Source organism: Alexandromys fortis, unplaced genomic scaffold (assembly GCF_014885135.2).
Source record: "Alexandromys fortis isolate MF-2015 unplaced genomic scaffold, M_Fortis_MF-2015_v1.1 scaffold_18, whole genome shotgun sequence".
Taxonomy (NCBI): domain Eukaryota; kingdom Metazoa; phylum Chordata; class Mammalia; order Rodentia; family Cricetidae; genus Alexandromys; species Alexandromys fortis.
The window spans coordinates 10,050,467-10,075,212 of NW_026067897.1; the positions used below are offsets into that span (position 1 = coordinate 10,050,467).

General features: G+C 43.7%; 2 protein-coding genes across 7 annotated transcripts in view; one reads left to right on the forward strand and one right to left on the reverse strand.

The window, feature by feature from the left end:
- Positions 1–4,840: 4,840 nt before the first annotated feature.
- On the reverse strand, positions 4,841–9,957 carry Chchd7 (coiled-coil-helix-coiled-coil-helix domain containing 7). 5 transcript variants are annotated; one of them, XM_050119070.1, is made up of 6 exons: positions 9,649–9,888; positions 9,248–9,364; positions 8,859–8,990; positions 7,472–7,547; positions 5,898–5,996; positions 4,841–5,031 (listed from the first exon to the last, which is right to left on the reverse strand). In XM_050119070.1, the coding sequence occupies exons 4-6, from the start codon at positions 7,523–7,525 to the stop codon at positions 4,927–4,929; spliced, it is 258 nt and encodes an 85-aa protein (XP_049975027.1). In that variant the 5' UTR covers positions 7,526–7,547; positions 8,859–8,990; positions 9,248–9,364; positions 9,649–9,888; the 3' UTR covers positions 4,841–4,926. The 5 variants fall into 5 exon arrangements, with proteins under 5 accessions (XP_049975027.1, XP_049975021.1, XP_049974998.1 ...); XM_050119064.1 differs by having other exon boundaries at positions 9,248–9,400; XM_050119041.1 differs by lacking the exon at positions 8,859–8,990 and having other exon boundaries at positions 9,248–9,400; positions 9,812–9,957.
- A 431-nt stretch (positions 9,958–10,388) lies between these two features.
- The window catches only part of Plag1 (PLAG1 zinc finger), a 40,466-nt gene continuing 26,108 nt past the window's right edge, over positions 10,389–24,746 (forward strand). For both annotated transcript variants that reach the window (XM_050119081.1, XM_050119102.1), the window contains exon 1: positions 10,389–10,541. The gene's annotated coding sequence lies outside the window, so the exon portion shown is untranslated. The remainder of the gene's footprint in view (positions 10,542–24,746) is intronic.

Below are 24,746 nucleotides of genomic sequence, written 5' to 3' on the forward strand. Positions count from 1 at the left end.
ACAATATTCTGTCTGTGTGTATGCCTGCAGGCCAGAAGAGGACACCAGACCCCATTACAGATGGTTGTGAGCCACCATGTGGTTGCTGGGAATTGAACTCAGGACCTTTGGAAGAGCAGGCAATGCTCTTAACCACTGAGCCATCTCTACAGTCCTAATAAAGGTTTTTAAAAAAGACTTTTCCATCACATGGCAACAAGCCAAAGAAATCATAAGGAAATGTTTTACTTGTTCTTTATACACTCAAACACCACTACCTGTAGGAAGTAGCCCAAAGGGTACTCAAAGGAATGAAATCTGGCCAATGGATTTTTTCCATTTTGTAGAATTTCAAAAACTAAAATATGTGCACTACACCACTGATACCTATTCAGCTTTTCTGTGGGCAACTACTTTATGAGTTCAAAAAAGGCTTTTTAGGTAATAACACATTTGCTAGACGTTATGGCCATCATGGGTATAACTGTACAAATATAGACAATGCTCCAGGGTGTGTCTCTAAGAAAATTAAATCGTTTCTTGCTTATTATAATATAAAGCATGTTACAGGTATACAATACAATCCTACAGGCCAGGCAGTTAGAGAGAGATCAAATTGAACTCTAAAGGATATGTTAAATAAACAGAATGGGATGGTAAATACCCCAGCAGTAGATTGAATAATGCTTTATTAACTTTGAATTTTCTAAATGTTAATGAGAAAGGACCAACAACTGCAAAGAGACAGTGGAATGTAAAAAAAAAAAAAAAACTACAGAGTTAAATCAGCCGCTATACTTTAAAAAAGTACTGACCTCAGAATGGAACTCAGGATATGTGTTACATAAGAGAAGGGGTTTTGTTTTTGTTTCCACGGGAGACGAAAATCTATGGATACCATCAAAATTGATAAAGGTTCGATTTGAACAAGAGAGGCATCTTGATTAGAGGAGGTCATAGTTCATCAAATAGCAAGGCCATTTAATCTCAACTAATGTATAAAACTAACAAATCCTTTTCATTTGACCAGATCTAACTTGCCAAAAGACAATCTCCCTAAAATTAGTGTTGGGGAAGGGTTTTATTTCTGTCTTTTCAGGAGAATAAAGGTAAAGAATCTGAAGACCACTGAACAAATGAGACATCTGAAGAAAAAGGAAAATTCATCCAGAAAAAAAAAGTCTCAAGATAAAGAGTAGATTGACTTATTTGTATATCACTTTTCCAAGAGGATAAAATTCATAAATCTTCCCAAATTTTTGTTTCTATTGTTCCCTACAGACATAATGCAAATGGTCTTTCTGTAGCCCCAGTCCTTAAAGATTAAAGCTGGCTTTGGAGTTGAGAGTGTGCCTCCCTCCTTCTCTAAAGTCAAGCATGCTTATTAAAATGAAATCCAAAATGTCCCCTGTCATAAGAGCCACCCGATGTGGGACAGAAGAAAAACAAAAATTTAAGGACTTTTTTATTGACACTACTCTCATAATTCTTTGGTTTTATATTGACCCTTTGAAAGCTTTTCTTGAGGTATAAATTTTGTATGATTAATACATATATATATACATATATATTCTAAACTTTTTGTTATGATATTGATGATCCTATAGAGTACCAACTAATTCTAGAAAAAAGATTTCATCTACCTTCCTGTACATAATTTTGGGTTTGAGCCTCTATCAGTTTTCTGCAGTAAACCATAATGCCCCATAATGACTATACCTTTTTTTGACTTCTTACTCAGTCACTGGCTGTGTAGCTGGGTGACTGCCCCTGGAGTCCTCCTCCTTCTCTCACTCCTTGAGCTGTTTGCTTTTTTTCTCTATCTGACATCCCCACCTATCCTTTCTCCTTTCTACCTATTGGCTGTTCAGCTCTTTATTTAACCAATCAGGTGTTTTAGGCAGGCAAAGAAACACAGCTTCACAGAGTTAAACAAATGCAACATAAAAGAATCCAACCCATCTTTGCATCGTTGAACAAACGTTTCACAGCATAAACAAAAGTAACAGATTTTTAAATAATATTGTACAACAGAAAGGCACCCAACATCCTTGTGATTGGAGCCCAGTGGGGGCAAGAGGAGCTTTCTAGCACACCAGTGTGATTTTCGTAGTAAAAGGAGACAAAGCAGGGAACTCCACAGTGGCACCTATCCAGTATAGGAGACGGGGGAGAGAGCAGAAGAAAAATGAGAAGTCCAGATGGATGTAGCAGGCCAAAGGCATAGCGGCTTCAGGAGCCAGAGAAACACGTAGGTGCCCACATGGAGGGCAGAGCAGGGCAGAGCCCAGAGAGACACTCAGATGAGAGACAAATAGTGAGAAAAACAGGTAGAAGAAGCAGCTGCTGAACAATTGAACTCTCCATGTGGGAACCAAATTTTGTGGGCAGCAGAAGTCAGCAGAATCAAATAATCCATACATACCTTGTAAGAGTCTAATCAGCCGCTTGATTTGGAGAGGCTGAGTTCCTTGGAAGGGAATTCATTTGTACCACTCCTGGGTTTCCACATCAGATGAATGACACAGAAAAGGAAGGACATAACTGCTTATAATGGAGGAGAAAGTTTATTATAGACAAAAGGGAGAGCATAGTCATCAGCAGAGACATCTGGGAGAGTCCAGAGTAAACATGACCAGACTGAGCCAGGCCATGTGAGGAGAGGGCAGAGGAACAGAACCAAGAGGCCATGAGAGTAAAGGGTAGACCAAAGTGCCAGGTAATGGTTGAATTATATAGAGAAAGGCAGCTTGGGGAGGGAAGCCCAAATGAATATTTGGGCTGGAAAAGTTTAAGATAGGAGGTGGGGTATGCCAGTCAGGAGGACCCTGTAACAGGGAGGGACTGAGGGATGCTGGGAGAACCTGTAAACCAGGTCTGTCTGTCTTGGTATGTTAAGTAGGTACCTCAGCCATGTGGGTTTGAGATCTAACAAGCACGTAGAAGTGATGCAAAAATTCTAGACCAGGGAATATGCTTACATGCTCATGAAAGCGTGTAGTAAATCTGAAATTCTACCTGAATTCATCACTTTCACAGAAATCAACTCAAAATGTTTTATCTCTTTTTTAAATTGAAAATATTCTTCTCTCACAATACATAGCAACCACAATTTCCCTGCCCTCCACTCCTCCTAATTCTTCACCTCCATCTCTCCTCCTCCCCTTCAGATCCACTCCACCTGTCTCCTCTTCAGCAAAGAGCAGGCCTCCCAGAGACAACAGTCAAGCAGGAAAAACAAGATAAAATAAGACAAGCTGAAAGCCCTGATACTGAAGCTAGACAAGGCGATCCATTAGGAGAGTCTCAAGAGCAGGTTAAAGAGCCAGAGATACACCCACTCCTACTGTTTGGAGTCTCACGAGAATACCAAGCTAACAGCCATAACGTGAATGCAGAGGACGTGATGCAGGCCCATTTCTGTCTCTGCGAGTCCACGTGAGGCTGTGTGAGTTCATGTAAGCTCATGCGAGCCTTGCTTAGTTTAGAGGGGCATGTTCTCCAGGCGTCCTCTATCTCCTCTAACTCCTACAATCTTTGTTCACACTCCTCCACAGGGTGCCTTGATCTCTGAGGAGAGGGACCTGATGGAAACCTCCAACTTAGACTCTTTCTCCTCATATGTGCCTGTGAGTCTCTGCACTTCCTCCCCTCTGCTGCCAGAGGAAGCCTCTCTGGTGATGACTGGACAAAGCATCAATCCTAGGTCTCTGGGCTGTCCAGTCTCTGGTTCCTGGCCATCCAAGCAGTGTAGGACATGGGCTCCCTCTCCTGGTATGACCCTCAAGTTAAACTAAACATTAATTGGCTACTCCCCCAAATTCTGCACCACAAAATATTTTCCATCCATTTTTATTCAAACAGAATCACATCCAACAATCAGGTTAAGCCAGATGTGGTAGCTCATGTTATCCCAGTGTTCAGAAGGCTGAGGTGTGAGGACCACCAAGTTCCAAGCCAGGCTGGACTACACAGCAAGACCTTGTCTCAAAAATAAAATAAAATAATGTCATCTGGTTTAGACATTTCTGAGCTGGGTTTACGACTGGAGATTTCATTGTCAGTAGCCACTGATGCTCTTGATTCAGGACCAGGTGATGGGAAGGAATACAACAGTTTGCCTTGACTTCCTAAAACACATTATCATTAAATACAAAACAATGAAAAAGCAGCAGGAACAAGGAGGGCTCCTGTATCACCCAGTCACCATACCGAACACTCCATTGTTATCATTAACTGAAGTGAAGCTTGCCCACGCTGGTTCATCCAAAAATCCCCTAAGCTTTATGTCCTCTCATCCTGAAACTAGAAATCCTACTTCTAGGAAGGTCCTTTTTTTAAAACTCAGATTTTTGCCAGAATCATGGACTCAAGCCTTTCCTTAAAGGATGGTTCTTCTCGTGCCCACTGACCTCCTAGTGAACGCACTAACTTTAAAGATGACGGGTGCAGCAGGATGAAGACCTCGGGGGAGACCAGGTCTGCAGCCCACCACACATCCACCCACAACGCACCCTGCCAATCCCCTCTCCACCTTGTCTCTACTTGTTTTAAACACAGGATGTTCTTCAGCTCATCACGGTCCCCTTTCTGGCCACCATAGCAATGCTTGCATCATTCCCTTTCCTGAGAAAGTCTACCTATGTAAGAGCCCCAGGAGTCTGCTCTCATGTTAAGTTTCTTTCTGGGCCAAAGAGGGCTCAGCTCCCACAGCCCTTCCTAACACTGCTGTCCTTCTATGAGGGGCAGCATAGAAATAACATATTCTTGTCACAGCACTGAAGGCAAAGACACCAAAGAGGCTAACTGAACTTCTGCCTCACCTTGTACAACTCCAAATTGACTGGGATGGAAACGGGTATAGTCTTAAGACTTCAGCAAACATTTATTTAAAAAAAAAAAAAAGTCATCTCCTTCGAGTTATAGAAACAATTTTAATGCAGACAGTCAATAGGGCATCTTTTGCATTGCTCGCAAAATCTCATCTCTTTCTGCTGCTGTAGGCATAGATGGCTCAACTCCATTTTGTCTTCTTTGGATCATGACAGAAGTCTGTACATAGGCATAAAAGAAAGCATCAAAATCAGACATGTATTAGATGGAAATAACTTGCCAGTAATTTTCCACTGTTTCTTCAAAAAGAAAATTCTAAAGCCTAAGGGTTTCCCTCCCTCCCCCAAGACAGGGTTTCTCTATGTAGCTTTAGAACTAGCTCTGTAGGCCAGCCTGGCCTTGAACTCAAAGAGATCCGCCTGCCTCTACTTCCCAAGTGCTGGGTGAAACCGAAGTTTTAAAACTCCAAAACCTACTTCTGGAACTCCTGATGTTTCAATCTACTAACATTTACTTACACTGAAGTGATTATCCTCACAGAAAACATTATCAGCAGGAGTGGGGTAGGAATATGCCATGAAGTACATATACAAGAGTGTATACAGTTCACCTACAAGAGCTAGGCATGATTAAGTGAGACTAATTATCAGAAAAGGAAAAGGAAGGAGCTGGCCATAGTACTAAACGAAACAAATGAATTATCAATGTATTAATCACATTTTAACACGATAATTGCTGTGGGAAAGGAGACAGAAACGGAAGTCTAAGGGGATGTATGACATCAAGGTAAACTATACTTTCTCCTCTTCTTCAGGAAACACAAATTTATAACAAGGTTATTTTATGGTTACAGATACTTCCCTGGGAAGACTTATTTATATTGAAACTGAAGCATTAACCCTTACACTAGAATGAAACAATCTCTCAAGGACCCCATAGGGTTGAAATACTACATGGGAGGTAAGGCTGGAGGTTAAATTTCCCTCCAGCCATTATTGGAAAGAATGTGAGTTATTGATTGATATCAGCTTCAGCCAAGAGCCAAGAGCAGAGTGTTAACCAGAAGCGTGCCAAAGTGGGCTTACCCAGAATCGCCGGCAGTTTTTGTACTTCAAGAAGTAATCTGAACATCTTTCCCTGTCATAGTTATTTTCATCCATACATCTGGTAGAAGCATCAGATTCCTTAAATATGTAAGAGAGTCGTCATTTAAAATGTGGAATATGATCTAAAAAAGACCCCAACACCAAGGCTTCTGAAATTGCTTCCCCTCTGAGCAGATGGGAAATGGTTTATTTTTGTTCATATTTTAGTGGGTAGACTTATAAAACCCAAATAATATAGCCAACTATTCCAGAAGTCACTCAACTTAAAAAAAGACATCTTTTTTTTCCAGTCCGGGCCAGTTTTCTAAGTATCTGATCACACGAGTCTGAGCCAAAGCACTGACTGTGGTCATTTGTCCCAGAAGCTGAAGCGAGATCTACCGTGCGGAGCATTGTTCCACAGTAAGCGGGGGGGGGGGGGGGGGGGGGGNGGGGGGGGGAACCTGTCTCCCAGCTCACGGCGCACTCCTGGCTTTCCCCAATTCTCATTTTGACTTGATGTTTCATCTTAACGCTCGTTTTGAGATTCCAGGTAAATTACACAAGTAAGTGATCTACATCAAGGCAACCTAAATTAACAGCATTCATCTAGATGCATTTTTTGGCTATCGTTCACTCCATTACGCAAGCGTACTATTACATATGCAGTTTTAATAGTTATCATTAATGTGACTTCAAAAAGAAAGTTAGCAGCACAGGGCCGTGCGTTTGGGAAATGAAGTAGGTAGCACCGGTAATTAAACTTAAGCTGTCTGAACTAGAAGTGGTTTGGACAACAAGCTTCAAAAAAAAAAAAAAAAGGTATGGCTATGAGAAGTTATCAAAATAAAGTTTCCAATAGGCAGGCAATCTGTTTCACCATTCTAAGAAATATAACTTATCTAAACAATATTTGCATACTTAATAAAGTTGTTGGAAACAGAATATACAGACCAATGAATATATACTGTATAGTGTGTATGTCTGAAAAGTCCATACAGGATGGTGCCTTAGTGCTCCACATGGCAACAATACGATGACGTTTATATTGTATTTCTCAGGAGTGGCAAGGACACAACAGAGCGTTACAAGTTATAGCCAATTAATGTGAACAAAAGGTTATTATTTCAACACAATGTTGTTTTTAAGATACCTTTCTGAGAACCATTAAGCTTTAAAATAAGCTAATTGTACCGTCACCCTATGACTCAGCCAGGTTGTCTCAAAGACAGATTAAATAACTGTTGTGATTAAAACCATTGTTTTTAAGAGTTTGCCGTGCTGTACCACGTTTAGATTTCAAGATTTTCCTTGGCGTTACATATGCTGGCCAAGCTTTACAGCAACAACCAAACGCGGCTTCCTTCACAACTAAGCAAAACTGAAGAAAAGAGTCTTTGTTAGCTACATTTTGGTCATTTTTTAATGTCAGAGTGAAATAAAATACACTGGCCAGGAATATCTTTTTCAGAGAATAATACTTTATTCAATAACTGTCGGAAACAAACGCCAACAAAATTAAGAGCGGTTTTCCCAAGTTAACACTGACGACAATGAAAAACAAACCACCCTACCGACAAGCAAGGGTTTATGTCAGGGTCCCTCAGGCGCCGTGTGACCAGGGGCATCTTGTCTTCTCACTGCGGGCACCTGGGAGAAAAACAGGTCAGAAGGAAACGACCAGAAAACATCATCGGCCTCACAAGCATGGAAAACTTAACTCTCTAAGCAGAAGGTACTTTTAGTAAACAACAGAGCGCAGTGAGTATCTCGAAAAGCCAAGTTACTGCTCAGTGAGCGTTCCAATGAAGAGTTTTCTTCCAGCGCTACCTCTACTTAAATGCCACTCCCCTGGGCTGGAGGAAGTCAGGGAATGCTACTGTGGCTCAGTAATTTTCCAACTGGAGTCTTAGACATACAGTTCTGCAAGAAGTCTTGACTGATTAAAGACAGCACACTTCCCTGAGAGCCATTCAGCTATCCCAAGGAGAGGACCACACTTCAGGAAGTGAAGCTGTCTATCAGTCGTGGTTCAGGACAACTGCTCCTCAGACTCCAGCTCAAGGGAAACTGGTGACAATTCTCTTCAAAGAAAACAGCAATAGTCCCAGCTACTTCAGAGTGATCTTTATTTGTTTCAATACATTGATATGGCATTAATACGCAGCCCACCATCTTTGAAAAAAAAAAAATCCCTGCACCAAGCTTAAGGCGCTGATCTGGCATAATGCCCAAATCCTGCCCTAGTTTAATCATTTTTCTACCTAAAAATCAAAGTAGATTCCAGAGAAACAAGACAGTATGATGTTCACAATGCCACTGAATTAAAAAAACAAAAAGACAAAAACATGCATGGGCATTTTCAGAGAAGTTAGAATTTTTGTATGAAATGTCACAAAAATGTTCAAAGAAATAACATATCTTCAGAAAAAGTAATTCAAGCCCCTGAACGCCAGATAAGTGAATGTATTCTCAGTCAATGGTCACCCTATCCAGTTCCTTCTATACTGAGAAACAGCCAGATGTCTAGGCTAAAAGAGTCCAACCCTTCCGAGGGATAGAAAGGATGGTTCTGGTTATTCTTCAGTTCTTTAACTTTGAATAATTACCAAATAATTATTTTATTTCATGACCTTCGTTGAAAATATCCAGCCAATAGAAGCATCTTGACAGAAACTCAGTACAGAGTCCAACTGTATCTAGAAGCCTTTGCTCCTCGGAGGGCAGAATTTTACACGACTGCCTCTTCCTAAGAGAAATAAGGGGTCTAAGAAAATTTACCATCTTCTCTTTCATATCTATCTTGTCATGTCTTCACAGAACTCTGCTTGATTCTTCATACACCAGGCATATAATAATCTCAGCAACAATCAGACACAAACAGAACTCAAGCTCTGTCCTAACCACGAAGGGATTCTGTTCTGTCAGTATCATTCCAGAAAAATCTTTAAAAATACCTACACAATACAGGCATCAAATTTGCTGCTTCGAGCTATTCCCCTCTTCATTGTCTTTTATTCTGGATTCTAAACACAAGTCACTTTAAACATGGATTTCCGAATGCCCCCTCCTTCACATGAATCCCTGTGTGAACTGTTCAGGAAGAGGAAATGTCAATTTACTTGGAAGAGTGCTGCTGAAGGGCGAGATGGAGTGCCCTGCTGAAGAGGCCTTATCTGCTGACTCTTTGAAGATTCAGGAGTGAACAACTGTTACAAAGTTCTACTACTTCCAAGTGGATGGATATTCAGAAAGAAAGAAAAAAAATCAAAGGTTTGAGGGAAGGTTCCAAACCTACAGCACACGTGAAGAATAACTCTAAAATCTACTCTAAGGGGCAAACTGCTTACCAAAAGAGTTCCTGATGCCCGATTCCCACTCTCCACGTAGCTTTGATCCGTGGTGGGGGAAGGGCGCGTTACTGAACACGTCCAGGCCCCTAGGCTGCTCAGAGTCAGGTCTGAGAGCTAAATGCGGAAGCAGAAACACACCACGCGGTAAACCTGGGTACAGAGAATCAGGGACATAAAGTCAAAGTACACACCACCCCGAGAACTGGGAGATCGGAGGAGAGCCCAATGCACGCGACTCCCGGACCGCCTCGCCTTCCGGGGTGCCGCTCCGCAGTGTCCGACCGTAGACACCGGGCACAGGTGAACACGACACGGGGGCTGGGGAGTGGGGGGAGCAGCAGAGCGCGGGGACCCGGGGAGGGCAGGGCAGAGAGTGACACTATCCGGGGTGTCCAGACCTGCATGGGGTCACCTTCCGCTGCCCCAGCGGGATCGCGTAGCGCGAGCAGCGACAGCGGGGCACGCCGCAGACGATGTGGCGCCGCGAACTAGGGTCGGGCTCCTCGGCTAGTGTGGTCCGGGGCCTGCCGTGGAGGGAGGGAGGGGCCGGAGACCACTCACCACCGGTCGCAACTCCGCCAGCACCCGAGCCGGCTCCAGCTCCAAACACGTCAGTGGCTCACGCAGCAGGACCTTAAGTAGCGCGCACCCCAACATGCTGCCCCCGCGCCCCCCATTTCGGCCTGTCCAATCCACTCGCGCCGCTGCCAGATTGACAGGCGCGCGGGACTCTGTGCGGTGGGGGCGGGCCCTGTTCGCTCCGCCCCCGGGCGGTGGGAGGAGGGCCCAGGCAGGAGGAGTGGGTGGGGCGGTGTGAGACCCCGCCCTCGCTCCGCCCCACCGCGCCCCCCGCCCTACAGCCTCGCTCTTAACACTTCGGCCTGACGGGCAGCCCCGCCAACCAATGGATCTGCCGGAACCCGGCGGCGGCCTCACGGATTGGCCGGACCCGGGGCGGAGCGGGCGGGGGGCGGGCCCCGAGGCGGGCGGGGGCCAGGGCGGGCCGGCGGGCGGGCGCGGGGCGGGGGCGGCGGCCGAGCGGGCGGGGGGAGGCGGCAGTGGGCGCGACGTCGGCGGCGGCGGCGGCGGCGGCGGCGGCAGCGGCGGCGGCAGCTGCAAGTTGAGCTGCAGGGGCAGCGCATACACTACAATGGCTGCTGGAAAGAGGCGTAAGGAAACAATTTCCAGGCCCGCCGCGTCCAGCCCGAAATATGAGAAAAAAATTATTAGAAATTCCGCGGGCGGTGTAAAGGCGGCGGACGGGCCGGAGGGAGGATGTTAAAGCCCCGCGGTGAGTTCTCCCGGGGTCCGGGACGGCGGGGAGGCGTTTAGCGGGAGGAATATCAGGGTTATTTAAATTATGGGACTAGCCGAGGGGGCAGAGGAGCCGCGGCGGCGGCAGGAGGAGGAAAAGTTTGTGCTACTCCCAGCCCCTGCTCAGGACCCCAGAGAGAAAAATAATAATAAAAAATCAAATAAAATCGTGCGGCGGGGCTGCGAGGACTCCCGAGGTCGCTGCTGACAGGGCAGGGGGCGACGCGTCTGGGGACCCGAAGGTGAGGTCGGTGGGAAAAAAAAAAACCCTTTTATTCAGGGTCTGGAAAGTTTGAAAAGTTTTCCTCCTCCTCCTCCTCCTCCTCTCTGGTGCTGTGAATATTGTGACAGCGGCAGCGGCAGCAGCGAGAGCGGAAGACATTAGAGACCCGAAAAATAAGGGAAAAATTAATATAAATTCGGTTTTGAGAGGAAACTCTCCGCATTTTCCACCAAAACATCCCGGGGGAAGGTCGCTTCCCAAAGGGCCTGGCGGAGACCCGCGGTCGGCAATATTTGGGGGGCACTGGGAGTGACTTGGGGTAACTTTGCCCCCTTTTCCGAAGAGGTTTTTCTTTTCTGGAGAAATGCATTTGTTTTTGCCCTCTGCCCAGGTGGGATAGCCGAGTCGGGGTGCGGGGTCCGCGGGGCGCCGGACCCAGCAGGGTGGCGGCGGGGGCGTAGGGGGAGGGGGTGCTAAATGAAAGCAGGAGATCGGGACGGAGCAGGGACAGCTTGTTGTCAGTATCATAAACAACCAAAATGGAGGGAGAACTCAGGCATATAACCAAATAAAAATTGTTAAAAAATCGCAAAAAATCCCTAAAAATCCGGGATGCTCCCCCCTTTCTCGCTAAAGGTAAAAGTGTGAACCGCCTTTCCCCTGAAGTCCATTTTGACTTTGCAGGGACCAAGGAGTTAATATTTATTTATTTTTTAAAACTTTCGAAGGGCAAAAGCCTTTTATAACTCCACCGACAATGAGAAAACGTGAAAATCCAATGCAAGAGAAGCAGGGGGAGGGAGGGGGAGGTGGTAGTGTAGAAACTGCTAAACTTATTGGTAATGTGGGCTGATCTGAGATAAGATAAACACGATATTTGCTATTTTATAACTCCCTTTTAATGATCTTTGCGGGGTTTGCTTTTTTTAGTAGGAAAGAAAGTGATGCCATTTTCTTAATAGAGTTAATGTGTGTGATTGGAAGAATAAACCTTTGCGGCTTTAGATTGCATTTTCGTCGCATTTATGCCTCAGGTTTTGTTAGTGGCTCCCTCCTTTCTTTAAACTGGGCTCTCCAGAGGAGGGGTGGAAAGGTGCTGTTGCCCAGAGAGACTGGAGGGCGAGACTGGCGAACCTTCTGGGGAGGGGTGGGGAGTTGTTTGGCTTCTCCCTTCCTGACACGTTTGCTTCACCTGTTCGCCCTCACTAAGGAATGTTGGACTGAGGGTTTCTGGTTTTATGTGTATAAAAGGATGGTGCCTCTTGCATCACATTGATGGTAGTGGGAAAGTGCTGCTGATGTTGGTTCCACGTGGGATCTGGGACAGAGCAGGGCATTTTAAAGGGACAGCCTCTCTTTTCTTAGGGTTTGCATCACCTACGCAGACTTACTGTCTGAAGACCAAAGGCAGAGGTGCTGGAAGTGGGTGCTGATGGAAGAGCCTTCTCTTTCCATTACTAAGTGCACCCACGTTTAGGAGTGATGGAGGGAGAGGAGGGATAAACAAGCCCGGCAGAAGATGGATGTGTGTGTGGCTTAGTTTTCATCCACGCTGTTCTTTTATGTAACGAGCCCTCCCAGAAACTTTTCATGTTACATTGCTTTTCTCTGGAAGCTGATTTTGGAAGGAATTGTGGAAAAATGGAAATACTTGAAGGTGTGTGGTGTAATGGTATAGCATTATTGAACAGTTATGAATTCTGTGCAGTGAGATCAAAGAGCCATGGATGCCCATAATGGGGGTTTACAGCCATTTTGTAAAATACCTAATATTCAGTTTGGCTTCAGGTACATTGAGGACTTCTGGTTGGAAGTTTACAGGCAAAGTGGTGAAGATTCTTGAACATTGTAAGCAGTAGGCATTTCTGGGGAGGCGGGAGTGGCTCTCGTGAAGACCATGGAAAACTTTACATACACATCCATTTTTCAAGTCCACCCTATGCATATGTTGTAACTTTACCCTTTGGAAGTGAAAATGCTTGAAAATCCTGAAACCTATCAATTTGCATCTTTTCAGCAGAAGGGATTTGTGTCTAACAGGCAATGTTTACTGATCTTTAGCTCCTATCGGCTCTTGTGCCTTCGATGGCCACAGTATTTTCAAAAGGTCAAATGTGTACATTGTTAACTGTCCTGGTACTTGAGATGAAGACTGATCTGGACTGGAAACAACTGACATTGGGTTTTCCACAGGCATGTGGAGTTTGGGAAATGCACCTCTGTGTTGCTTTGTTTTTTACAGTTTGTAGAAATGGATCAGAGTTAGAACTGAATTTCTAGGCTTCTTAGGCAATGTTCTCTTTTGCCATACTGTATGAAAGTTATTATTTTGAAGTCCATTGTGCGCTAGTTCCTGTTTCTAACTGAACATTTCTCAGCACCTTTCTGTAAATACCTTCACGAGAATTCTCTCAGTGTCCTGCGAGCATCATCCTGTGGTTTCCCACTTGGGAAACAGCCACAGCTTTCTAAGAAGTCACTAAAGAAAACACAATGTCACAAATCACTATTAAATCATAATGGGTTGAAAAGAGATTAAAGTATCAATGAAGAAGGTAACCCCTCCCCACTCTAACCTTCTGTCCCAAGGGTTCAGAAATTCCTGCATTACTTCGAAAACCTCTGAAGTTTATTTTGCATTTTCATTGTGTTTTTGGCTTGAGACAGTTACTTTGACTATAAGTAGTCAGGATTGTGCTTTGTGCTTAAAATACACCAGACTTTTGGATACTGAACAGTTGCCACTTCGGCAAACCAAATACTAATACCAATAAATTCAGTGTCAGTCAAAGTCAAGGCAGGTTTTTGCTTTTAGTTGTTAGCTCATTGAGCTATTAAGTTGTTTGGGCACTTAAAAATAGGATTCCATTCTTTATTGTCAACCTCAACAGAAGTTCTCCTATTAAAGGTTATTCTTTCTCATATAGAGTGATATAAACTTTATGTTTGGGTTTTGCACAGCCAGTTACTTTTCTAAATCAGAAAATGTGCTCAGAATGCCCAGATTAAAACCTGTGAGTCCTAGAGTCTCGTTTAGATAGAGAGCCACAATAGCTGGATTGAACTGGTTTTTTAAGGTTTTCTGATGCCATAGAAATCCTACCTGTTGAACGTCCTTTGTCTAGAAGTCCTATTAAATTATACCAGTTTACAAAATTATCTAAGGGTATCTCCTGCTCCACATAAGGTCAGAGAAACCTCACTGATTTAGATTCCTGTCTGAGACTTAGATGCCCAGTATTGCTGTTCAGAATTCTGAAAAGAATTTTTCTGCTGTGGTAGATGATTTAGTGAGTGTGGGCTAGTACTGATAAAACTCCATATCTGTGTATTTATTATAATCAAAATATTTCAGTAAATACATTTTATAGCTAAAATAGTGAATTTGTCTATCAATATAGTTGGAAATTTTAAGAATGCTGTTTATGTTTTAATATCAATCAAATATGGGAATTTTCCTTCATTGTTATTAGAGTTTTTATTTTTGTGAAATACATTTTCATATAGTATCCTGGAATTTTACCTAAGAATTAAATTGTTGTTTCTAAATTAAATGTCATGTTCCTATTGTAACTGGGATTTTAAAAAACAGACAACTAAAATCCATGTCCATTGCTGCCTTTGAAGTTTGCTTTCAGTAATCATTTTTCTCAAGTTGTATAATCAAAAGTTCACCCTTCTAGGAATATTTTGATATTATTATTTGTAATTTTCTACTTTGGGAATTTAACATATAAAAAGTTAACCTGTTCCATGTGAGCATGTAAGGGGAGAGTTTCAGAAGAAAAGTGTATCTGTTGAGCAAAAACTAAGCAAGGGGGATCTGTTCAGGGTGACAGAGAGAAGCCCTCCCTTGAGTGTTTGAAGAACCTTAGAAACATTTTTTTCTGAAACACTGAATATGTTGAAAGCATGTCTGTCATTGCTTGAAAACAAAGGCAGACCTTTAATTTCTTTAATTTTAACAGGAATTAATGTAGGCAGCACATTTAAGCAATTAGTAAGTGTTTAGGTAGGCTTAGAAAAGTGTTTACAAACAAGTTCAATGCAAGGGCAGGGTCCATGGTTCCCTGTGATTTCAGAACTCATGCAGAAGAGCTCTTTGCCATCCCAACACAAAGACACTCTAGAAGTGATTTATTGTTGCTTTTATTTTGTAATCATATCATTGTTAACTTTTTTGAAACTCTGAAATCTGCTGTTAATGCTTTTCCTTCGTATCAGGGCAAATTTATATCTCATTTGAAATTTTAATTTCAGATTTAATTGAGAAAGTAAATGAGTATTTCTAGATTATAAATTTTTATGAAAGGTTGGTGTGTAGGTGTTAACATTTGACATTATGAGAAATATATCTGCAGAAAAGCCCAATAGACAATATGACAGAGGCATAGTTTGAATTTTACTTTTCAATTTATTGGCCTTTCTCCCTGAGGTTTGCATTCTACCTGGTGTGTCCTCCTGTCTGTGTGTCCTCCACACAGGAGAGAATTGACCAGGATATGGTGATGCTGACTCTCAGAGACATTTGAATGCTTTTGGGTTCTGATTTTGTATATGTATTAGTGTTTGTTATTCTTAAGGCTTTTACTTTTTATAATGCATATCAAAGTACAGAAAAGTTATAAAACAAATAATATCTCATTTTTTAAAAGGGAAGTAGTGTGATGTGACATTAAAATTATTAGTGTTTCAAGGTCCCTGTGTGCCTTGTAAACAGAGTCCCCGCAGGATCCTGGTGTTGAAACTAACCAGAGTCTGTGTTGGGGTTTGAGAGGACTGTCTATGAAATGGGCGTGCGTGCACAGGCTGAATGTCTGCTGCTACAGCCTAGGCTGATGGGGAACTCAGTTTGCTAGGAGTATTCTTTGCCTTGTTTTTTAAATGGAACTTTTTCCTAATTTAAAATCATAGAAAACCTAAAATGTGAAGATATTAGAGAACAAAAATGTGGTTTTGGTGCCATTTAAATATAAGACTTCTGACAATCGAAGTGTCCTCAGCATCAGTGTAAACTAAGTGTTCAAAATAATGATGAGAAGTAAGAATTTCAGAATAAAATAGTTAACTATGATAAACTTAAAATTCAACTTATGAATAAAGCATAACCAGCTATAAAGCAAAAATCACAAGTTTACAAAAGGATATCTGAGTGTTAATTTGGGGAATTTTATCATAGAATAATTTTAGTGTAAATTGCTGAATTTGTAACTACCTTTTAAAATTAGACTTTGAGAGCCTCTGCCCCTTCTCTCTTTAGATTTGGATTAAACTAAATTCTACAAATGATTTGTAGTGATGATTTGAAATTCTTTTTTTTAACAGAAGGAAAAGGAGAAAGTCATTTTCTGCTGTTTCTAAAAAAGATTTTAAAGAGGATTTAAGTATGTAGTTCTGTGAAATAGTCTGAAAGCCTTAGGAGGCATTGAAAATTGCCTTCCTTGTTCTTTACTGGAAAGCTTAAAACTTTTCTAGGTTAGTAAAATAAATTTCAAAGCCTCATTCTAAGAATAGTTTTGTTCTGTGGATTTTTAGGGGCAATTTGAATAATTTCTTACAACCTTGAGAACACTTTAAAGCCTTTCACAAGATGCAGATAGGAGTGTTCCACAAATGAGACTTGATTTTCAGAACATTTTAAGGTGTATGCTGCTGATTAAAGACGTTTCTCTTTCTCATTTACTAATTAGCCATTGATTTTCTGAAGGAGAATTGAAGCCTTCTCTTGTGGTCTCTAGAATTCACCTTTAGTTTTGCAGCCTGCTCTGAGTCCTTCTGGCAGTGTAGTGCACTGTAGAGTCTTGAGATCTACCTGTTTTGAGAACGAGAGCCTCATCTTACACTTTTCAGTTGTTAATATTAAACTATTGTCCCAGACCAGTGTTGGTGTACTGCGTGTAGGTTGTTTATGGTTTTTCTATGTTACAGTTTCTGAGTATGAGAATGTTGTCAGAGTAAATGATGCACCTCATACCGTAAAAAGGAAAAAAAAAAAACAACAACTACTGTCTGATCAGTGGGCATTAGAATCTTTAGGATACATTCTTTGGAAACTAAAAATCAGTTTTTAAATGAGGACTCTTAAGTCTTTTGTCTAAAAGGCAGAATCAGAAAGTGTGGCTGTCGGTTCTGTTTCCCTGAAGATCCATCAAGGGATTGTTCTAGATGGGGAGAATTTTAGGGAACCAAAGCTGGAAACTTAAGGTTGTTTAACTTTGCAGGTTCAACACAGCACCGACTGAATTTTAGTCTGCTAGCTTTTCTCAGTAAATTAGCTTTATTTTCTTGTATTGTCTTAATGCTATAATTATAGAGCCCAAATTAGTTCTCAGAGTGCCCAAAGGAGTTACAATAAAAGATTCTATTGTATCATCTTAAGGCAATGAAGTAAAGTAGCATTTAAATAAGAGTGCGTTCCCTTTCTTAGGTTGCCTTTTGCATTTTCTAAGGACAGTTTCTGTGAGGGTTCCATTCTGGAGAAGGGAAATTAGCTCTACTGCTTTGACATGAAACTTATTATAATTTTTATAACTTTATGGAAATTTTGCTACTTTGCATGTGATGGGTAAGATCTGTCCTGTCCTTAAAATGAACAGTGGTGTGTCCAATGTACCTGATTGCAAACTCAGCCTCAGACCCTTAAAGCTGCTTAAGTAAATGTCAGAAAATGTTTTTCCTGTGTTTTTTTTATTTGTTATTGCCTGAGGTAATTTAATTGCGTAAATTTCTATCTTAGTTGTATTTCTCTTCTAATATTAGTATTTTATTTGAAAACTGTCGGAAAGGTGTGTGATCTCAGCATTAAGATAGAACTGGACGGCCAATAAAATAGTTGCACCAATTGTGTTGGCAGCAGCCCTGTTGGTTCTTTCTTGGCAGAGTTAGAGGTTTCCAGAGAGCGAACGTCCAGGTGAGTACAGCGTGCGTCCATCTGTAGGACTCGGGGACTGCGTCCGCTCTACTTTCCCGAAGCAAAACCTGTGCATCCTCAGAAGGGATGGTGCACAGAAAGCCAATTTCAGTCTGCTCGGTGGGCAGGGCACGTGTCAGCCTTCCCAGGGTCTTCCTTTCAGACTTCTAAAGAAAGGTATAAGGCAGTCCTCAAAAGTAACTGTCATGCGTCATGTTTTAAAGGACTGTGTGTGAAGATGTGTTGCCGTCATCGGTTACCCAAACTGAGATGAAAATAAACCACCAAATAATAAACTTAACTGGAAAAAAAAAGAGAGATTTAAATATTTATCTGAATAAATTGATTTACTGTTGAAAGAGACAGAATTTTAGCCGAAAGAATTGTTTTTGTTTCTGAATATGCTTTTAAGTCCTAGAAGTTTGTAAACAAAGTAATTGTTAAAATAAAATAAAGTCTGGCAGTCTGCAAAAGGTCTTAAGCATTTGTCTTTGACAGTTAATAAACATATTCTGAATGGCCAAAATTGCATCAAAGATTTTAGTATCTTCAATCATATTGGTTGTTTCTCAAAGAAAAGTGTTAACAGATAGCCTGGTATTCACTGCGCATCCGCTGTGTTTGGGAGCTTTAACTGTTATGTGTTTTCTCAGACAGTGCTGCTTCAGTGTTGGGTAAAGGCACTGTTCTGAGTGTTTTCTTCAAAAGTCTTCTTTGTGCATATTATAACTCCATTCAGTTTTATTAAACTTTTATTTCTTAAGCGTGCCCCTGTTCTCGCTGCATGCTGTTCTTAGAAGGGAGTCGTGTTCTGAAGTACCTCTGCCCACGGCTCAGGTTATCTCAAAGTAGGCACTATAGATGGAACCGCTCGGCTCCACCTTGGCCCAGTGTCATACTTGAATGAAATGATACTCAATTCACCCTTTCTTGGTCACAGCAAGCAAAGGAGAAAGCAGCTTAAGAGAGCAGAACGGGTCCCGTCCCGAGGGTGACTCATAATGCCTCTCTGCAGTCCATGGTCCCTCTGCCAGAATGAAAAGAACTTGTTAATTAAAACCAAAATGCCCGTGTGTCTGCGAACTTTTTTCCTAATCAGGATTCAGACACACTGGTGTGCTCCCCTTGGCATCCAAGTGTGCTTGCTGCTTGGCTCTGCCTGCTCTCACTGCTGCCACCCTGTGTATGGCAGAGCTGCTGCGGCAGGCACCCAGCTGCTGTGTTAGCCAGTGGTGAGGTTCTGGAGCACCCGTGGGACGGGAGCGTGCAGGGCGATGCGCGTGGACGCTCCTGTGTGTGCCCTGCCTCTGTGTGTGCTGCTGCACTCCAGCTAGGTCTCAGAAGTTCTGCAGCCCACAAGTGCTGTGTTCAGCTGCCAAAAGAGAGAATTTGGGAAAACCCTGAAGGTAAATGCTGCTGTCTGTCTAATCTGCCGTGTCACTGAAACGAAGCAGCACTGGGCGAGTCCTTCACGTGTGGCTTGAAACTGGTCACGTCAGGAAGCAGAGGTCCCGAGCATGTAAGGGTGAGGAGTATCATGAGAGTTTTTATGTTAGCCAAGTTATAATTACAAGTTCTTCCTAGTAAAAGCAAAACCAAAACGATCGCACACAAAAAAGAGACTGTTTCTGCTTAGGAGGAAAGGAAACTTAACTTGATTGGTTAAGTTCTGTGAATCACTGACCAACATGACTTTTAAATTATATCATCGTCGTATTTAAGTATTAATGCTGTGCTCCAGCCATAAAACACTTGGGCTGGACCGCAGCAGCATCCGTCTGCTTCCACCTTTCTTGTTTCATTTTCAAAGCAGCCTGAGATAGGAAGTGCAGACGGAGTGGGTGTAACAGCACACACTGAGTGCGTCTCAGCATGAGCGGACTGCAAAAGCTAATTATAAATTCATTAATACCAAGATTAACATATTCAAGAAGTAATAAATTTATTGCAAGAATTAAAATTTGAGGCTTAACGTTTCACTGATTCACTCAGGTTGGAGACTGTTGTATGGATGCTTATTAAGCTATGTATTTATATGCATATATATATATATGTGTGTGTGTGTGGAATTGGTGGGAAATGTATGTACTTTCTAAGGGAAAGTAGATTCAAAAATATTATAAATCTAAACTTTGTTTTACAGGAAGGATCTCAGACATAGTTCATTTGAGTCAGATTTACGGCCAAGCCACCTGATTTCTGGATGGTCACTGTTTCTTTCAGGAGTTTTGAACGGCTTTGCTTCAGTAAACAATGTAATTCTATATGGTAGCAGTGGAAAGTATTGCTTAGGCTGGTTAATTTTTGATACTGAACTCCTAAGACCGGAGTGTACCGATGGCCCTTCCCTCCCAGGAGCCGTAAAGGAAATCACTGCAGTGTGTGTGTGCTGTCTGCCCCCTGTGAGAAGGCCAGGAGCGAGAGCTTCACCTGGGCAGTCCTGTGATTGGTCCCCATGTTGAAGGGTCGGGCATTTTTTTCAGCTCCGTAAATATAACTGATATGAAAATGTGATTAAATTTTGAATCAGTATTGGAATACTACCACCTTCAAAAAAACTTTTTAAAAATTTATTTGCTTCTCTTGTTTCTTACTCTTCATAGCAACCTCAAGGTAAAACTAGACCAGCTGACATTATTTTAATTATTTTAACAAAGCATTGTAAACAGCTGTACAGATTTGCCTAAAATCACAAGAATTTACACTGGTTTGAAAGACAGACTGCAGCTTCCTTGCCTTTGCCCGGGGACGGAGCGCCATGCCCTGGTCAAGATGGTCATTGGTACCTAACGTTGACCCGTTCTGTAGTGAGAGACCAGAATGACTTTGTTTTTTACTTCGCTTCCTGACAACTAAAACTTGATTCTTGTGCTAAGTGGGAATCGAAGTACCCTTGCCACTCTTTTAGGGTACCTGTGTTCACTGCCTTAACTTTTGCTTGCTTTTAAAAATGCCAGTCAAGTGGTGGGCGGAAGTACAAAAGAAACACAAAGGCAGTATATTTTTAAATGTCCAGAGAGTAACATAGATATCAAACACTATGGGAGGAAGAAGGGAAGCTTGAGATGGGCCTTGGAAAAGGCTTGAGTTAAGAAAGATGCAGGAAAAAAAGAGGGAGTGACATTTAGGTGAAAGAAATGGTTTCACCGGGAGTAGGAGGCAGAGATGTGCTTCTCGCCTGGCGCGCTGAGACCGCCATCCTGGTCCTGACCAGGGCAGGCCCTCACGTGATGCTCTGCTATTTGGAGTGCTCAGGTATTCCCCGTCAGGTCCATGTTCACCAGAATTCTGGGTATTTGTTTACAGTAGTGACTAGTTCTCAGCAACCCCTACAACTTACAGTTTAAGACATCTGGCTTCTACTCATAAAACCACCCATGGTCACTCAGTTGGAGCCAGAATTGCAGTTTGGCACTTCTGCTGTAGGGGCATAGTCGCAGTGGACATGTGGAGAAAGGACAGGAGAGCCAGGCTCAGAGGAGCAGTCCTAGAGCAAGAGCACACAGCCCTGTGAAGGTCTGACCTGGGACTGAGGATCGTGATGGCCGTGGGCAGGAACAGCAGGGAGGGATAGCCAATGAGACAAAGGCTATGCCCTGTCAGTTCTTCAGTGGGCTTTAATCCTGGCTGGGAGAGAGGCTCGCTGAGTCTTACGCTGGACCTTTGGTGATCCAGTGATACTCAGGCCCTGTGCTCAGTCCTCTCCCTGCATTCTCCACCCTTAGTGTCCACTGGCGCCTTTGCCTAAGACTCACCAGGCCTCCTGCCGCCTTTCCAAAGCAGGCTGTGCCCTGGGTTTCCGTAGTGTTGCCCAACACTTCTTCCAAGCCCTGGGGAGACTGTATCCTAGCTGTCTAGCTGTCTGTGCATGGTATGAGGCGAGCTGCTGAGACAACCTGGTAGGCTCCCCCTCCCATACTGGAATTTCCCATGTGTCCTCTCTGCTTAGAAACTGTGCTCATATTTTCTTCCATCAAAAAAGCAAAGCCCAAATCTTAACCTCCACTCCAGCCCCTCGAGTATCTCTCTTCCTCAGCAGTGCCAACCTCCTGAGGAAACAGTTTGTGTTTTGTATGTGGTCTCAGTCCTTTACCTCCCCGTCTCTAGCCTTCCAGCCTATCGCGGAAGAAAACAGCACTCCTTCCCTAGGAGGCAAACCGAGTGGCATCCTTTAGTTATCACCATGGGGTGATCTTTGCTGCTGTCATCTGCAAACTCTAGCCTCCTTTTCCTGTGTCCTGCTGTTCTGTTACACTGCTGTCAAAACCGGTTATGGCTGCAAGAATTCATTCTGCTACTTTCTCAACTTTTGTCTGTCTTTAAAATGGCCTACAATAGATTTCAGATGATCCGTGCAGGCGGCATTCCCCGTAATGCTGTGCAGGGAATCTGTGTGTCTGTCTGTATGCTACAAGCACTGTGGTTCTGTCCCGAAAGGTACCCAGTAGTGACGAAGGCAATTTGCATACAGTGCATGAGGCTCACAGCTTTCAGGAACTGAGAAAGGGCACACAACCTGTTTTGAGACTTTGGCCCTGCTGTGAGGATCTCAGACCAGTCACCTGATATTCTACTCCACTGAGGATAAACACTTGCTTCCTTAGCATGAGAGGGATATACAAGTAACATTGTAATACACAATTCCGGTAGTCAAGGCTTTCCTCCAAGCAGCTTTTTCTTTTGAGGTGGGGGCAGTAATTACTCCTGGGGACGTCTTCCTAGGCAGATGACTTTTATCACAGAGCTCCGAACCTCTGCACAAGGTTTGCTCAGACTTTCTTCCCCGCAACTCCTCCTACAGATTGCACAGATGTTCACTATATGTCTGGTTCTCAGAGAAAGAAGAGATAAAAGCCGGAGGTGCACACCTTGCCCTCTAATGCCAGCTCAAGGGGAAGACTGGGTACACAGAGAGATGGGATTGAGCTCCTAGCAGGTAACAAGGTGGCTGGACAAAGGCACTGTCACTGCAGCTCAGAGAGCAGCCCAGGGATAGAGAAGGGGCTGGCTCCCTTGTCTAAGGAGCTGTGTAGCTTTCGAGGAGCCCCTGCCCTCTGGCCCCGGGCCTTGAGAGGACAGCAGTCACCGTCATTTTGCAAGGGGCACCTTATGCGGCTCAGGAGCTCCACGTACTTCTGGCTGGCAGTCCCCAAGGAGAGCACAGGGCGTTTGGGAAGGTGCCTCTCTAGCTGGTCCCCTAGCTTGTTCCCTCTGTCTCCAGTTTCTAAGGTTTCCCCTCACTGGGGCAGGACTGCTGTCTCATTGTCCTGCCAGGTTTTTCCAGGTTGTTCCTTGTTATCCAGGCGACTATACAGAAATTCTTCTGTGTTTGCTGCTGTCTCCGAGGGTCCTTGTTCATCCAGCCCCTCAGAACTATGCATCTTTGGATTCCTTCTTCCTGTGTTCTGCCACCTGTCGGTCTGAGGAGAGGCTCTAGCTTAGTACCTGATATCTGACTCAAAGCAGGCATGGTGCAGTCTGCAGTCTGCATAAAACCCAGGAGGGAAAGATTGACATGTAGGGAGTTGGCTTACATAGAAAGGCACATGGGAGACCACGAGAGAGGCAGAGGTAGTGGTTTCATGAGCATGAAGCTGTACATAACCCAGGAGGAATCTGGTGCTCAGTGAGAGGATGCGCAGAGGGCTAGGAGATCCAGCAGCCTGCAAGTGTCGGGACATGCTGGCTTGCCAATGAGCAAGGACAAGTGGAAAAGCAGTGCCGCCAAGGGAAAGTGCAAAGGAAATGGCCAAGCAGAGGACTCGGGAAAGCAAGAGGCTAGAGTTTGCACAGTGATGGCACTGAAGATCACCCCATGGTGATAACAAAAGGATGCCACTAGGCATGCCTCCTAGGGAATTGGTGCTGTTTTCTTCCGTGATAGGCTGGATGGTAAAGGAATGAGACCACATACAAAACACAAACTGTTTCCTCAGGAGGTAGGCACTGCCGAGGGGAAAAGATGCTTGAGGGAGGTAAAGTGAATAAAATATCCACGGAACTGGTGAATAAATACAACTATCTAGTTTCCTCCCAGTTGTTCGCTAGGTAGGTTGATAGTTCTTACGTGGTCATGTGCAGAGATCATTGTTTACTTCTCTGGCAATTTTCTTCAGCTCAGTTCTTAGGTATAAACTGGGTGGGCAAAAAGCTAAATGTCTGTGTTCCCCTTAGCATGTCAGTCACATGGTCATCTGGACCTCTAGGAGAGACTCTCAGTGACCAAGTCGGACCTGAGGGTGTCTGCATCTCAGCCGTCGCGCCACCCACACTGTGTGTGCTTTTGTTCCTCACCCGTGTCCATCATTGCTCCCCTTAACCGTCACCTCGGTCATCATCGCCTTGGACTGCTGATCTTCCCGGACCCCAAATCCCATCGTCCAACTTACTGTTTTTACCCAAAAGACTGGCTCGGAAGGGACATGGTGCCTGCTTTAACACCGCTGTGTTGGGGAGGGGCATTGGTATGGTGCTTGGCTGCTCAGAGCCCATGTCCTCCACCACCTTCAGGATCATCACGATCGTCGTTGTGCTTGGACATTACAGGCTTGCATTAAGGTGGGAAAGGACTCATCTGTCAAAGCAAAACTCATTAGATTTGGCAAAGCAAAAAGAGAGATTGTGCACATTACCAAATAATCATTTTAAAATGATAATGTAGATTGGCACTTTAGCTATCTGAAAGACTTCAGCTGAGGCATCTGAAGTATCGGGACTACTCACAAGTCCTGACCTAGGTGCCCTGACGTTACAATCCTCCAGACACACCACGCACCACACAGCACACACTCGCATGAGCAGTGCAGCCCTCCCTAGTGCCTACCTGGAAGACCACTCCTTCCTTTGCTTCTCTCGCCCCCACCTGTGACGAAGGACAGTGACGTCACTAGGTGATTAAATGCAGCAAGTGCAAGGTGACAGTGCGTCCAGTGCCTGTCGGGATCTGAGCCAGAGTTACTCCCCAGCTCTGCCCAGAACATTCTCTCCCGTCTCTCGTCTCTGGACTCTGCTATTCCCCTAAGGAAGGCTCTTTCCAAGATTACTAAAAG